At 34.5% G+C, this 16,833-nt stretch overlaps 1 protein-coding gene across 1 annotated transcript in view; it reads left to right on the top strand.

Moving 5' to 3' along the window:
• Positions 1–16,833, top strand: part of PIK3CB (phosphatidylinositol-4,5-bisphosphate 3-kinase catalytic subunit beta) — a gene marked incomplete at its 5' end in the record, with an annotated part of 72,997 nt that overhangs the window by 4,987 nt on the left and 51,177 nt on the right. The window contains 4 exons of the mRNA XM_084232607.1: positions 3,031–3,254; positions 10,197–10,376; positions 13,032–13,202; positions 14,695–14,772. Coding sequence (XP_084088733.1) covers positions 3,031–3,254; positions 10,197–10,376; positions 13,032–13,202; positions 14,695–14,772 — 653 coding nt within the window. The remainder of the gene's footprint in view (positions 1–3,030; positions 3,255–10,196; positions 10,377–13,031; positions 13,203–14,694; positions 14,773–16,833) is intronic.

Genomic DNA, 16,833 nt, shown 5'->3' with positions numbered 1-16,833 from the left:
TTAATATCACTCAATAGATTTTTTTAAATTATATTTGAGTGTAATGTATAAACTTATTTTAAAATTAAATTATGTAGCCTAACTTCTTATTTTGGTAGTAAGGGATGTTTGCATTGGATCCTAGATGCAAGCTTCATCAGTTTCTTTTTTTTTTTTTAAGATTTATTTATGTATACAAGAACTGGGGTACAGGCCAGAGGCGTGGGGGTGGGTGAAAGGATTCACCAGAGACATAGTGGGGAACAGAACAGGCAGATTGACTGAAATACACTGCCGAGGGGAGCAGCGGGCGAGTCAGGAGAGGTTTGCTGCGCCATCTGGGTAGCTCCCTGGCCTGGGTTTGAACTCGTGCTGCAGTAGCTGCAGATAGCTTTATAGTTTGCATTTCAACCCCTTGCGCCATGAGGGAGGCCCCTTCATCAGTTTCTTAAAAGAGATTGGAATTCAGTGACTCTGGGTTGAATTATATAGATCTATACTTTTCAGTTGATTCTAACAGTTATGTGAACAGAATCCTTTATAATATACTGAAAAATACTGCCATAGCAGTTGCAGTTCAGGTGTTTGTTGAGTGTTTATAGTTTATACTACAGCAGGGAGCTTGGGTAATGTGGTTTTGTGTGTTTGGAACTCACTATCTAGTGGGGAATATGGATCAGTAAACAGACATTTACAATATAAATTGCTGTAAATCCAGGAGGGTTACTTAAATCAAGTTGGTGAATCAGGAATTAGCTCTCTAAGGTCATATAGCTAAACTGAGGCTTCAAAGCCATTTAGATGTTGAATAGGTGAAAGGGCTTGGAAAAGAGGGAGAAGCAAAAGGGAATGGCATGTATCAAGTATGACCTGTTCAAGGCATTGAAGAATGCTTATAGCTTGAGGGAACAGCTAGGACAACCAGGAAGACCAGTGACGCAGAACTGTCTAGGCCATATAAAAAGTAGAAATTTACTCTTAAGAAGCACATGGGAAGTATTGAAGGGGGATTTAAATAGGGGAATAAGATGATCAGAGCTACATTTTAGAAAGATTATTTAAATTGAAGAATGGAGAAGAATGGAGAATAGACTTTAGGGTCAAGACTGGGCATAGAGAAATTAGTGAAAATTGATGTAATAATCTAGGGGAGGGCTGATGATGACCATGATAAAGTTAATAGCTGCAGTAATTTGTAGGAGTAAATGGAGTTGGGAGATATTTAGAAAGTGAATTAGACATGACTTTCAGTAGATAAATGGAGGAAAGGGCTTGATGTTTGTTAGATCTGTATATCACTGGGTGCATTTCTCTTTCCTTATCTGTAATATCTAATATCTATGAATTGAACTGCTGGGGAAAAGGTTCTGGGTTGAAAATATGGGGAAGAAGATGCTTTAGCTAGTCTGCGTAAATTACAGTCCATTCACAACCGAGTTAGAGTAATATGTTTTTATTCCAGACCAAAAACTGCATAGGAAACTTACCATATCCTCAATATTTTACCTTTTCTGCATTAAGCAATTTAAACATTTTTATTTTTTCACATTTACTACCATGCATTGATTCTAAGGTTTATTTTTGAGATAATAAAAGTTAATGGACAGTGCAAGTAAGTTCATTGTTTAGATAAGTAATTGCCTTGTATATATTCAAATAGTAGCTACTCAAATTACGGCATTGATAAATTTATGTAACAAAACTAACAGTTTGCCTCATTGTGCTTCCCTCTTGAACACTAGAAATGCTATTAATATTGAAATCTCAAGTATGTTTCCAAAACAAAATATATGCATATTATATATTCCTTTTCTTAAATATGCGTGAAAGGAGTCTTAGAAGACCTACTCTGTCCCTGCATTTAAAATTTAATAAATTTGGAACTTTAAACACAACTCCCTATAGATCTAATTTACTCTAATTTATACTTAGACCACTGTATCATAGTATTTAGATATTATCTTATTTTGTAAAACTGGGTCTTAATTTTTAGGTTATTTCCAGTTACTTAATTATTATAAACAAAACAACTGTACTGAAAGCAGGTTAGTTGTGCCATTATTTCCATAAGTTTATGGAAATAGACAAAGGCAACCCCTATGAGAGCGGATTATTCAGAGCTTGCTTTTTAGTAAAGGAATTTGTCTTTGGCAGTGATTCAAAGACAGGAAGGGCAGTGAGAAAGTTTTATACTGAAAAACGGGAAGGTTTTTTTGTTGAGTACAACGAAGAATATGTCTGTGGGATTTTTGAATAGTTCATGGCCTATAACTTCTTGGGAAATTATGGTGTACTTAAAGTTATATAATGTAAGTATACTAAGTTTTAGGTAATGACTTGAGTTTTAGGTTCATACTAATTTCATTATATGGTAATCTCTTTATACAGTATTTGGGAAGTTTTCAGAGTTCTTAGCATTTCTCTGATATTTTCAGTGTGATTTTATTTTAAGATTTAATTTTATTTATTTATGCATAGAAGAACTGGGTGTAGGCCAGAGGTATGGGGGGGCAGAGAGGGTGGGAAAATTCACCAGAGACAGAGTGGGGAGCAGAACAGGCAGATCTATTGAAATACACTGGTAAGGGGAGCAGTGGGTGAGACAGGAGAGGTCTGCTGTACCATATAGGTTAGCTTCCTGTTGGGGAATTGAGCTCAGGCTGTAGTGGTGATAGTGCTAAGACTTAACCCCTAGGCCACCAGAGAGGCCTCGTGATTTGTTTTGTAAAGAGAAATTGCATCTTTCATTTGGAGCTATAAAATGTGTACTATGAATTTGTCTTTATCTTTATAAATCTGATTACCAACAATTTCTTTAAGAGGTTTCAAGTTTTTATTCTTTAGACATCTAATTTGTTACTTAAGCTGGCTCTTCTATTGCTATTTATATCAAAAGATTAATGTACATAAAATTAAATATAAGCATCAAAAGAATTTATATCTTCCTGCACTGTTTTGTTTACTTGATAAAAAGCAGTTATCCAAATTAGTCTTTTTGTTGATTGTATTTTGTACTCTCTTTCATTATCATTATCTTTAAAATACATTTAGGTCTGCATGAATTTGATGCCTTGAAGGATCCTGAAGTGAACGAATTCCGAATAAAAATGCGCAAATTCAGTGAGGAAAAGATTCAGTCGCTTGTGGGATTGTCTTGGATAGATTGGCTAAAGCATACATATCCACCAGAGCATGAAACATCCATTCTTGAAAATTTAGAAGATAAACTTTATGGAGGAAAGCTCATTGTGGCTGTTCACTTTGAAAATTGCCAGGTAGTATTATACTTTTATAGTATGTAGTTTGTAATAAAGTTATGAATTTAAATGAATGTGACTTCTATGTTTGAGGATGCATTTGTTCCCCTAGTAAACAGTATTATGAAGGACACTTTTAGGTTTAAAAAGGAAATAAATTTAGTTTTTTAACAGTCTAAATTGACACTTAATTTGCATTTGTATGATTTTTCTGATGCGGTGATATGGTGGTCTAATTTGGGGTCCATAGACTGCAGTGTTTTGGATGTTTTTTATATTCTTAAGGGATGTGAAAAACTCAAAGCATTTTAAAGAGACGATTAAAGAAAGAAAGAATACGGACAAGAGAATCTTTGCTGACAGCAAAGCCAGGTCCTTTGTAGAGAGAGTTTCCCAACTCAGGTTTAGATAATGTTCTTGAATGTACATATAGCCCTCTTTCCACCCACCTGTGATTTTTCTCTCATCTGTAAAATGAAAGATTTGATTGAATGATCTCTTTCATATTTTTACTTGAGTTCTGAGACTGTTAAGTGCTACTATGGAATTGGGCATTATAATAGAGTGTGCATACAGTTAATCTGCATCTGAATGTTCATAGCTCTACAAACTAGATTATGCTACTACCTTTTGTATGGGCAGGAAGGGACAGGGCAGGATCTCTATGATCCGAGCAGATGGGTGATGGGTGAAGGAGAGTCCTGGAGCCCTTGGTGGCTTTTGCAGGCTTTTACTGGGATTTACCGGGTATTCGGGAAGCAAGGGGGGCTTGCCTCCCAGCCCCTAGCAAGTCTTCACTCTTTTCTAGGCTCTCCAGCGTTCTCGCGTGGTCTCCTTTTTATAAGCCTAGTGTCTCAGCCCAGGTGAATCCCATCTACATATGCCCACACCCTACTGGAGGTGCTCTCCATCACGCATGCATTCAGGACCGCAGATCTGTCATCAATCCTAATGGTGGGAGAGCAGAAAAGCCTGATACTTTACTTACCTTCCACTTTGTATCTAGTGTGTTCATCTTATCCTCTAGGGTCTTGCCTTAGAATTAGGGTAGGATTTCAAGGATGTTTTGTTCTTTAGTTATTCTGATAACAGTGACTAAAACCTCTTATCCATAGACATTCTGTATGAGCATTTGTACTGTACCAGGAACTATGAAATGTATTTTTATATATTTTCAACCTCCCACAACAACCTTATAAAGTGTTTTTGTTTTATCCCCATTTTACAGCGAATAAAATGAGAGGGAAAGAAGTTTGATTTTTTTGTGCCAGGCCTCATAGCTGGTCATTGGTAAAGCCAGGATTTTATCCAGGTATTTCTGGTTTTATCCAGTTTTGCCTCCTTTCCAACAGCATGTTACTAAGTATTTATTAGGACAAATGTGAAAAAAGCCCTGCCTTCTGATATCTTGTAAAGGAAATTTGTCTATTCCTAGATATGTTGAGATTCAAGTTCAATTTAAGCCAAGATTTGGATATCATAAAGTGTCAAGATAAAATTTTAAAATACTGTTTAGGCAATTCTGTAGCATTAGGAGAAATGGTACAGGGAATTTTACTGTTAAATGATTCTGGGTAATTTGTTCATCTGGGTCAGTTTGAATTTTGTTCCATGTGGGTCAAATCTCTGCTATTGATAGTCACACAGCTTTTAATTTAATCATCATTCTGACAATATGTGTGAAAATAAGTTTTGAAGACAGAAAAGACATGGAATTATTGTGAAATCATATTGGATTTTAAGCAACCATAGAATTTCAATATGAAAGAAGGTTAGAGATCACCTATTCAGACTCTTTATTTAATAATTCTTTTCACTCTCCTTATATCCTGTGCTTTTGACCAAATATAGCCAGTGTTAAGGAGAGCACCCTGCCTTCTGAAGTGGCAATCTTTTCACTGTGGGCAAGCATGTATTTAACTTTCGTTTTTTGTTTTTTGTTTTTGTTTTTTTTTGTGGGACCCTTGCTGGCAGCCGGGAACGAACCAGCGCTGCAGGGGCTGACAGGCAGCCTCGCAGCCCAGCACTCAACCGCTGCGCCACCAGGGGAGGCCTGTATTTAACTTTTGAATTAAAACTTTTTTTTAATATTCAAAATAGCTTGCTATGACTTCTGCCCATCTTGTTGTACTTCTCTGTTTCGCATAGGTATTCATTCAAACTTCTTTACAATGTACATACCAAATATTCAGATAGCTGAAATATAGCTGTCATCTCTCTCTCTTGTCTTCTTTTTGTCTGACTAACCATTTTCTCAGGGGTTAACCAGAAGTTCATAGACTTTTTGACTGTTTATACCCATAAGATTATGAGCTATTAAAGAGCTTTGAGAAGCTAAATAAAATATTGTAGCTTTTTATTTAGGCAAGTAAGACCATTTAAAAAAACCCAAACCATAATTTATTATCAATATTATTTTATAAGTGAGTAAACATTGTATTATTTTTCACTTATTGAAGCAATTTATTTTTTTATATTAATTTTTAAAAAATTTTACATCATTGTTCATTTTAAAGAATGTTTGCTTCCCCCTACCCCCTAAGGTGTAGTCCCCATAGAGATTCCTTCACCAATTCACCCATGCACCATCACCCCAGTCCGCTGTGCTCCTTCCTCCCTCCCTCTGATTCCTCTCCCTCCTCCTCCCCTGCAGTATGTCTCTGATTTATAATTGTCTATTTTTGCTTTGTTGAGCATAATTCCTTCTAGTTCCACCCACGTTGCTGTGAATGGCAGATATACACAATGGAATATTATTCAGCAATCAAAAAAGAGTAAACATTTTACCACCAAAATACTCGTAATAATAGAATCTAAGGATAAAGGGCAGTTGGCAGCCTGGTCCATCATTCATGTGTTTTCTGTTTTGCTCCTCCCACTTCTATAAAATACTCATTTGGCCATTTTACCATCACAGCTGATCATTAGCATTGGAAACAGCATGTGGAACCCCTAAACTAATAATGAGAAGCAGTGTAAGCAAGTATTCCTTTAGGTTAAACATTGTTTTCCAGGGTTGGTAGGGTGAAAGCCAGACAGCAATTTCTGTGAAAAACATACAATATTTTAGATGACCATATAATCAGTATCAGTATGCTATAGAACATGGCTCCTAAGAAGCAAGATAAATGTAATTGTGGAACTTTTAAGTCTCAGTTTTACAGAGAATAATTGTTCCAGTGGTTAGATCATAGGTGCGTTATTTTTAAATCAGGATATCAGTAAACCGAAGTAGCAATTTTAAACCTATTTGAGTATTTCCTTCTCTCAGCCAGAATAAGCTATATGAACTAATTCTAGCCATAAAAGGAGGGTGCATGTGATTTGAAATAGTCACCTATATTTATGGGGAGGGACAGCAATTGGAGCAGGGGAAGTGGAGAATAAAGGGGGTCAAGCAGATCAGGAGTATGTTTTGGAGAGAATCCCAGAGACGCTATATCAGAAGCATGGGCCGAAACATGAGTAAAAATGAAGCATGTGGAGTAAAACCATCAAGAGTATTTCCTTGCCTTTGTAGTTGCTATGTAGACATAGTCACTAGTGAACTGTATCTCTCCCTGCTGAACATAAGAATCTGTTCCCACAAATATAGAGATACCAAGTGTTAGGTCAAGAAAAGGTCAAAACTAGCAAGCTGACCATAGAACTTGGGGGCGGGGGAACAGGAGACGGGAAAATCGCTAGGGAATGTGGTGATGGTTCACAGGTGATAAGGTGGTGAGAGAGCTGTAGGGACTACAATGATGTGAAGAAAAAATTAGTAAAGAATCTGTTCCCACATACATGTGCAGTGTCTTTGTTGGTTATATATACATATCTATAGCTATTAGTGAGCATTGAACAGTATAACTGAGTACGCAGGAAAATGATGAATCTTATAATAGTTGTAATAGTTCATGAAGCATTTGAAAGTGTTGTTGAAAAGCTGAAATACAGAAGAAAATAGTCAATTTGAGTTCTGACCAAGTCAGTCCAGTTATCAGTTTATATGGTGAAAATGTACAAGGGTGATGATAACATACCGGTAGTTCTTTGAGAGAATATGTGAATTATCCAGGGATTAAGAGAGGCCTTTGGAGAAAAGGTTGGAGTGCTTGGTACTGTACATAATTCCCTTGTATAAATGTATATCCATTTTCATCTTAACTTACATTTTCCTTACATTATTAACTTATGTTCATGTTATATTCTTATATCTTATATTCATGATGAGCATAAATTTCTTTTCATCTATTTGTGAGACACTTGTATTTCTGTTATATTTGTGTTTGCTTTTTGGTTGGTAGTATTTTTCTGATTGATTTGTAGTTCCTAATGATATAGGTGTAATTTTCCTTCAATGTGCTGCAAATGAGCTCTCCTAATATGTGACTTGTTTTTCATACTTTGTTTTGATTTTTCTCTTTTGCTTTTTATCCTCAGATTCTACTTAGTGTTCAGATTTTCCTCAATTTCATATGTCATATATGCATAGAGCAATCCCTCCTTTTCCATACAGGACATGTTCCAAGACCCTTAGTGGGAGGGGTGGTACTGAAACTGGAAGTACCAAATCCTTTATATACTGTTTTTCCCTGTAGGTACAGATGATAAAGTTTAATGTATAAATTAGGCAAAGTAGGAGAATAGCAATAATAATAACATAACAATTATAAGAATATGCTGTAATAAAAGTTGCGTGAACGTAGTTTCTATCTGAAAATACCTCATTGTGTGTATTATTTTTGGGCCACTGTTCATTAAAGGTAACTGAAACTAGGGAAAGCAAAACCCGGGATAAGGAGGGGTCTACTGTGTACATGTGTATAAACATGCATACCATATCAGGTTCAGCATTGCTGTTGCCTGGAATAATGCTAATCTATGTATTTTTGTTGGTAGAGACCTGGAAATAGAATTGCAAGCTGTAGATTTATATATATAAATAATCAATTTTAATAGACATTGTCAAATCGTTTTTCAAATTTGCATTCTTGCCAGTTGTATTTTGAGAATTTGTTTTTTCCATATCTTATTAATTTTTCAAACTGTTTTTAATCTTTAAAACATAATCCTTAAAATCCATAAAACTATTTTTTCCTGATTATTAATTCCAGTGTCTGCCTAGTTCCGTTTTCTGTGCTTTCTGCAGCTACTTGCTATCCAATGAGAGTATCCTCTGACTTTGTGTTTTTGAGGAGTTTATTTATGAAATAGAGAGTAATGGGGAATCACAGAATAATGTTATGAAATATTAAGGAACCTTCACTGTGATATTCAGAACTGTGCTGTTTAGTACAGCAAATCCTAGCCATTTATGTATATTTAATGTTAAATTAAAATTAATTAATTAAAAATCTTTCATGCTAGCTACATATTGAGTTTTCATGAGTCACTTGTGGATGGTGGCTATTGTATTAGCACAGAATAGAATATTTCCATTATTTAGTAAAGTTCTTTCGGGTAGCATTGCTTGAGAAGAATATGACCATTTGTTTTATGTTAGAAAGTGTGCCATATCTCATCATGATTTTCTTTACAAAAAAGATAGACTATTTGCTAAACTAAATGAAATTTAGTGTTGATGTGGATAATACAAGTGATAGGGAGATCAAATAAGAAACTGTTGCTCTTTAGGGGAGATATAAAAAAATCTCTGAAGCAGAAGAGTGGTACTGGAGATAGAAGATGATTGATTGGCAGCCTATTAAGATACAAGATCATTGGCATCTTATTGGGAAGTGAAGTTGGGGAGGAAAGGAGAGATTTATGACTTGTCAAATGAGTCTATAGATTTTAGCTTGTGGGCTTTGATGCATATGGCATAAACATACATGGAAAATACAAAAGAAAAATGGTAAAAATCCTGGAGAAAATAGATCAGAATACTCAGTAAGTTTAGCTTTACAAAGTTCAAATTTGAGATAACTTGGTTGAAATGGAGAGAAACATATTGTGACATCAGTTTCAGGCCTATATAAAACATTTTCTTTTTTTAAAAGATTTATTTATTTATTTATTTATTTATTTATTTATTTATTTATTTATTTATTTATACAAGAACCAGGGTACAGGCCAGATGCATGGGAGGGTGAGAGGATTCACCAGAGACAGAGTGGGGAACAGAACAGGCAGACTGACGAAATACACTGCTGAGGGGAGCAGCGGGTGCGTCAGAAGCGGGAAGTGGTCTGCTGCACCATGTGGGACTCTTGCCTCCTGGCTGAGATCGAACCGGAACTGCAGAGGCTGCGGACAGCTTCACAGTGTGGCGCTCAACCTCCTGCGCCACCAGGGGAGGCCCTATGAAACATTTTCTAACAGTCACAGTTGTCCAGTGTAGCAGTGGGCTGCTTTGGGGGATGTAGTGAGCATTCCTTTGTCTTTGGTATATGGTCATATGAAGGGAAATTATTTTGCTAGAGAATTTAGGTGTTACTAAGTAATCTTTAATACCTATACCTTTGGGATTAATGATGAACAGATTTAATACTATTCCACCATAAGTTTTTCTTCATTTCTTATTAAAATTTCTGTTCTTTTTACATGTGTGTGAAATTGGACAGAATCATTCATTTATGTTTCAATTGGTAAATGTATAGCTCTCTTCCTACCAATGAGAACATATAATTTGAACAACTACAGTTTTTTTGTAACTTATCTAAAAAAATATGCTCACTGGGAAATGCATATGATAAACTACCATATGATAAACTTTAGTTGAATATTAATCTCACTGATGGGAGCTGTAGCACTCTGTATAGTGTAAGATGACTTGCAAATTAGCAGAACAAATTTGAAAGAAACTTACTTATATTTAAAAAATAGGAATATTTATAGGAATATCAAATAAAGGATTGTATATTATGTAAATATTATGTACAACTGTCTATAATGCAGTAGTAAGTATGAATGTAAAGTGTGATTTTTTTCAGCATGAATTATAAAATTGCTTCTGTTATTCTACTCCCTTTTTAGGATGTTTTTAGCTTTCAAGTATCTCCTTCTATGAATCCTATTACAATAAATGAATTAGCAATCCAAAAGCGTTTGACTATTCATGGGAAAGAAGATGAAGTTAGCCCAGATAACTATGTATTGCAAGTCAGTGGGAGAGTAGAATATGTGTTTGGTGATCACCCACTAATTCAATTCCAGGTATGTGTATTAACTATCAGTTTACCTGAGGGTGTGGTGTGTGTTTAAAAATTTAAGTTTCTTAAAAAAAAAAATGTGTTCCCATAGTAGATCATTTGGAACAGGTGGAAAATTACGCAGAATTAAATTAGATTACCATAATCCCACCTACTCTGAGGTAACTATTGGTAACATTTTTTTGCCATGTTTTTGATTGCTTTAGAGTTAGTTATTTTCCTATAGTATTATGAATTCTTACTATAGTTTGTTATAACTACTTACTATTCCATCATATAAACATAAATATTCCAAAAAAGTAAAATATAAAATATTTTGATTAAATGGTCACAATATAAATTGTATAAAAACCTATTTGTCATTATCACTTCACTAGGTAAAGTAATATAATAAATTTTCATTGTGAGTTAGAGGACTTTTCACTTTCAATCTAGTGTTTGTGTGTGTAATCTCCCTTTCAGGTTTTTGTTATGACCATTTATGGTAGGAATTATATAATCATTAGACCTAACCATCCTCAGTAGCCTTTCTTGATCTTTAAGATAGTTACTTTCTTTTAATCATGCCATCTTTGGGTATATGCTTTATGCAAGACACTGAAGTGCTTCAGATTATTTTGCAACACCTCTTCCCCCATAAGGCATACTGTTTAAAGAACAGGATCCTGTAATTACCGTCAAGGAACTTGAAGATATTTTTGTTGGGATTGCATTTTGAAACTAAAAAATGGTTATTATATAAATAATAATAGGTTGTCAAGTTACAAGTAAATGTTAACAGGAATTGTAAAAGCACTTTAAATCACTCTTATTTGTGATTTAGTTTTTAGTTCTGTTGTAAGCAAGAGGGATACAGGCAAAATTATAAAATGATACCTGTTTGAGAATAAGAATTCTATGATTTATTAGCAGGTAAAGGAATTTCACATCTTTATTTTCATATTTCTGATGTAGCTTTAATTTTTTTTTTAAGATTTATTTATGCATACAAGAACTGGGGTACAGGCCACAGGTGCAGGGGGTGAGAGGATTCACCAGAACACAGTGGGGAACAGAACAGGCAGACTGACTGAAATACACTGCTGAGGGGAGCAGCAGGCGGTCAGGAGAGGTCTGCTGCGCCATGTGGGTTGCTCCTTGGCCAGCTGGGGAATTGAACTCATGCTGCAGAGGCTGCGGACAGCTTCATAGGTTGCGTCTTAACTCATTGCACCACCAGGGAGGCCCCAAGCCTTAATTCTTACAGGTTAGTACATAGATGGTATACCAGCAGTTATATCTGCACAATTTTTGGGAGCTGTGGCATTCTGAGAGTAAGCACTTGAACTCTTACCTATGAAAAGGAAGAGGAAAATGAAAAGTGCTTAGTGGCAGATAGAAGTACTGCCTTCTTCCCTTCATGTTCTGCCTTAATGTAAGTAGCCTCCTGATTCTTTAAACATTTTTTTTTTAACCTAGACAAGGGAAAGGTATATTATTTGTCAGAAACTATAATTTTTTATAAGGAAAGATAAAGTTTTGTGTATATTTTTGGACAGGGTCATATAAGAGAGAAGACACAATGTAGGCAAAGGAATTGGAAGGAAATGGAAAGATGTATCTTTCATAGTGAAAAGTTTTTGAATGACCATTTCTATTATAATATCACACAATACCTACTTATAGGTCATTTTGGAAATGTTTATTTTAAAATTTATATTTAATGATTCTAAATTGCATGCACCATACTGAATCATTATATATAGGAAATTTATTTTTGTGACAAATACATTGATTTCTATTCAGTTTGTAGGAATCTTTGATAAAATGAGTAACCACCCTTATATGCCTCTAGAATCATTTTGGTATTATGGAGCATCAAACTAAGATGACATGGCCAGTTAGTGTTTGTTTGTTTGTTTGTTTTTTAAGATTTATTTATTTATGCATACAAGAGTCAGGGTGCAGGCCAGAGGTGCGGGGGATAAGAGGATTCACCAGAGGCAGAGTGAGGAGCAGAATAGGTGGATCTACTGAAGAAATACACTGCTGAGGGGAGCAGCGGGTGAGACTTGAGAGGTCTGCTGTGCCATGAGGGTCACTTCCTGGCCTGGCATCAAACTGGTGCTGCAGTGGCTGTGGATAGCTTCATAGTGCTGCGACTTAATCCCTTGCACCACCAGGAAGGCCCTGGCCAGTGGGTTTTTGCTGAGGAGACAATGAGATTGCCTAGAATCCTGTGCTGAAAAGATACCAGATCTAGGTCAGTACTTAAGAAATGGCCTCCAGTGTACTTTAACATGTTCACCTTTTCTGATTGCTCAAAATGAAACTTTGTTGCCAAAAAGGTAGAGCAAATCCAGGTTTTAAAGATATTAGATTTTTAATTTAATCCTTCTGATTTTAATTTCTTTGATCTGTTAAACAGTGAATAATATTTCTTGTAGAGTTCAAGATTAACATATAAGAATTGTCTAGCTCAGTTCTTAGGGATATAAGTATTCAGTTAGTTAATGGTAGTTATTTTATGTTGTGATTTTAGTTTTTCATTCTTGATATCAAGTTGTTATTTAAGATACACTTTCACAGTGTATTTGGTATAGTGTTGCTCAGTTTAATTTTATTCCTGAAGTTATTTACATATTTCCTTGACAATCTTTATTCTCTCTTGGTACTGTAGTATATACGGAACTGTGTAATGAACAGGACCTTGCCCCATTTCACACTTGTGGAATGCTGCAAGATCAAGAAGATGTATGAACAGGAAATGATTGCCATCGAGGCTGCCATAAATCGAAATTCATCTAACATTCCTCTTCCTTTACCACCAAAGAAAACACGAATTATATCTGTAAGTTTCATGTGTAGACCCAAAAAGTCATGTGATTTTGTTAAGTTGTATGCTTTTGCCACATACATTTTACTCATTTCTTTTTCTGTGAAAACCAAGTATGTTTGCCAAAGAGCTATCACCACTTATTAAAACTTACCTTTCTAACTACTGCTCATTTTCCTAACTCAAATTATATGTGAATGTAAATATTTCATTTATGTTTTGGGTGTTCTTATAGAGTAAAATAAAGGTCATCAAATAAATTTTTTTTTAATTTTTCAAAAAAAATATTTTTGAGATTAGAACTAAATATAAGACTTAAGTAAATAATTTGAGACATTTTAATAGAAAGTTGGATAGCTTTGTTATGGTAGTATTTTGGTATAATTTGCCTGTCTCCTTAATCCAATAACCTGTAGATCTTAAATGAACCAGAGGTGCATACCTCCTCTCCCCCAAGGCAGTATTTTTATAGAAAGCCTATCTTAAGTTTATGTCCATTGGAACATTTAATGTATTTTTATGTTTATTATTTATTTATTTATTTTTTTGACTGTCTTTATTTTTCTATTGGGTAGCACTGCCCCTAAGTCATGGACCTTTATTTATTTATTTATTTATTTTTTAATTTAAATAATAAATTTTATTTTTATATTCTCCCATATAATTGCAAATGCCCCATTCTGACCCCAATCCCTCCCCTCCCGCCCCCTCACCCCCCAAAAAGTGTCTCTGGTTCATAGTTTTTTGTTGTTTTTTTTTTTTTATTAGATAATAAATTTTATTGTTATATTCCCCATACAATTGCAGCCCCCCCCCATTCTGACCCCAATCCCTCCCCTCCCACCCCCGCCCCCCTAAAAGTGTCTCTGGTTCATAGTTTTTTGTTGATTTTGATTTTCACTTTCTTATATTCATTTTCCTGGTCCCTTATTTAAGTTTTCTAGATTCCTGCTATGAGTGAGACCATCCGGTATTTTTCTTTTTCTTTCTGGCTTATTTCGCTGAGCATGATCCCTTCCAGCGCCATCCATGTTGCTGCAAATTGCATGTGTTTATCTTTTTTGAATGCTGAGTAATATTCCATAGTGTATATGTACTATATCTTCTTGATCCAGTCATCTATTTTTGGGCATTTGGGCTGTTTCCAAAGCTTAGCTATTGTAAATAGTGCTGCTCATTTAATGTATTTTTAACTACTCCTTGATGATTAAAATGTTATCTGTGTTAGTTCAAAAGGACAGTTCTTAATTTATCCAGAGCTTTTAATATTATTTGTTTATAGTGTTTAGTGATCACTCTTGGCAGTAGTGGAATGTTAACTATGTTTTACCATGAATACTATGTGCTAGTAGTTATGATGCTTAATTTTAAATTTTTGTTTGTTAGTTCAGAGGTCTGTTTTTGTCATTTTTCCAAAACTTATGATAACTGATAAGATGATTTCATTGCTTGCATAGAATCATCATGTCTTTCCTTAAAATACTTGTATTTATTTCATCTTTTACAGCATGTTTGGGAAAACAGCAACCCTTTCCAAATTTTGTTAGTTAAAGGAAATAAACTTAACACAGAAGAAACTGTAAAAGTGAGTACTTGTTGAGATTTGAATTTTTTACCTGCTCTATTACTTGAATAACTCACTGATAAACTCAAAGAATATCACATTGGAGGTTAAATTTTACTTACATGTTAACTATATGAGAGGGAATATGGGGATTTATTATGAGAAAATTAGGAATTTTTGTTTTTAAATATTCTTTGAATAGTTGGAGATGTACTGATAAATCAACATTTTTCCAATAATGATTATGTAGAATAAATTATATTTTGTCAAAATCATGGTCACAGTTTCCTTTATAGCTTTCTCAGTCTTGGATAGTGCTGCACTTAGCCTTTTCTCTCGGCCTCCCTTTTTTCCTTTTAAACTTGTGGGACACAGAGAAAATGTAATGCTGTTTCCTGGGGAAAATAGATGACTACATTATAGAACACATGTTCTTAGCACATGGGAATTTATTGCCCAACTCCATACAATTAAGTAAAGACTTAATAAGGAATTTCAACTCAAAGTGTAAAGCATGCATTATTCCCCATTTTGCCTGGCAGGAAATTCAGTGAATAGTTTTGTGCTCCAAGAAAGAGTTTCAGTTAGTTTGAGTTGTTTGCTGGCATAAGGATGCATTCAGGAGCATCTTGCTAAACATTAGCAATGGCTTGCTTTTGTAAATGGACATTAACATTACAAATTTTGGGGGGGTGATTTCCCTTAAATAAGGGCTTTTTTATTTATACTCTCAGCTAGATTTTAATTTTTAATGAGTACGCTTCTGGCCAATTAACCTTTGTCCTGCTTTAGTGTTAATTCTATTTTTTCCAATAATTTAAATTTTTCTTATTTTTTTTCAATTGCAAAATTATAACATGATCATTGCGAGAGGTAAAAAAATGTTCAAACATGACTAAAGAAAAACATTACTGATCTCTCCTCATTTCTTTCCCCTCAAATGAGATTCAACATGTTTTGTGAGTGACTTCCATGATGTTACAAATATATCATTTGAGGATTGAAGGGATGTTAGTTTTATTATAAAATTTTGTTGATTGGTGGTTTCGTTCAGAAAGTGGCAATGTTATGCAATTTGCAGCAACATGGATGGAGCTGGAAGAGATCATGCTCAGCAAAATAAGCCAGAAAGAAAAAGAAAAATACCGGATGATCTCATTCATTGCAGGAATCTGGAAAACTTAAATAAGGGACCAGGAAAAAGAATAACTATAAGAAAGAAAATATCAAAATCGACAAACAACTATGAACCAGAGACACTCTATGAGGGTTGGGGGGCGGGGAAAGGAGGGGTAGGGTTCAAAATAAGGGGGTTGCAAGTGTATGAGGAATATAAATAAAAAAATAAATTTTAAAAAATAAAGTACTTAAGCCTAAAAAAAAGGTGGCAATGTTATATACATTATTCTACAGCTTGATTTATTTACTTGATTTATTCACAAGAACTTTGGACAATCATCTGGATTAGTAACTATCAGAGTTCCTTGGTATCTCATTCATAAGAGCAGAAATCACTTGTAGGCCAATTTATCCAAAAGTCAAATAGAGTATGATATATACATTTGGTTTTGGTTAGTGATTTGTATGTCTAGAGGTGTAAATTACATTTTAGTAACTGTGAATTCCTATTTGTTCTTCTCATTTGTAAGTTGTTATATTTGTTTTCTATAGGTAATTTATAAATTACTTAATTTTTTTACAGTTTTTATTTTTCTGTACCTTTAATTATCATTTAATTTCTTCCTGTGGAAGTAAGACAAAATAAACCTTTATACTATATAGTTTATTTTTCTTACTCATTATGCTATATATATATATATTTTTTATAATAAATTTTATTTTTATATTCCCCATACAATAGCAACCCCCCCATTCTGACCCCAATCCTTCCCCTCCCGCCCCCCACCCCCCAAAAAGTGTCTCTGGTTCATAGTTTTTTGTTGATTTTGATTTTCACTTTATTATAGTTATTCATTTTCCTGGTCCCTTATTTAAGTTTTCTAGATTCCTGCTATGAGTGAGACCATCCGGTATTTTTCTTTTTCTTTATGGCTTATTTCACTGAGCATGATCCCTTCCAGT

The sequence above is a fragment of the Talpa europaea genome (genome assembly GCF_964194135.1).
Source record: "Talpa europaea genome assembly, chromosome: 4".
Classification (NCBI taxonomy): Eukaryota; Metazoa; Chordata; class Mammalia; order Eulipotyphla; family Talpidae; genus Talpa; species Talpa europaea.
This window is presented reverse-complemented; position numbering and strand designations above follow the sequence as displayed.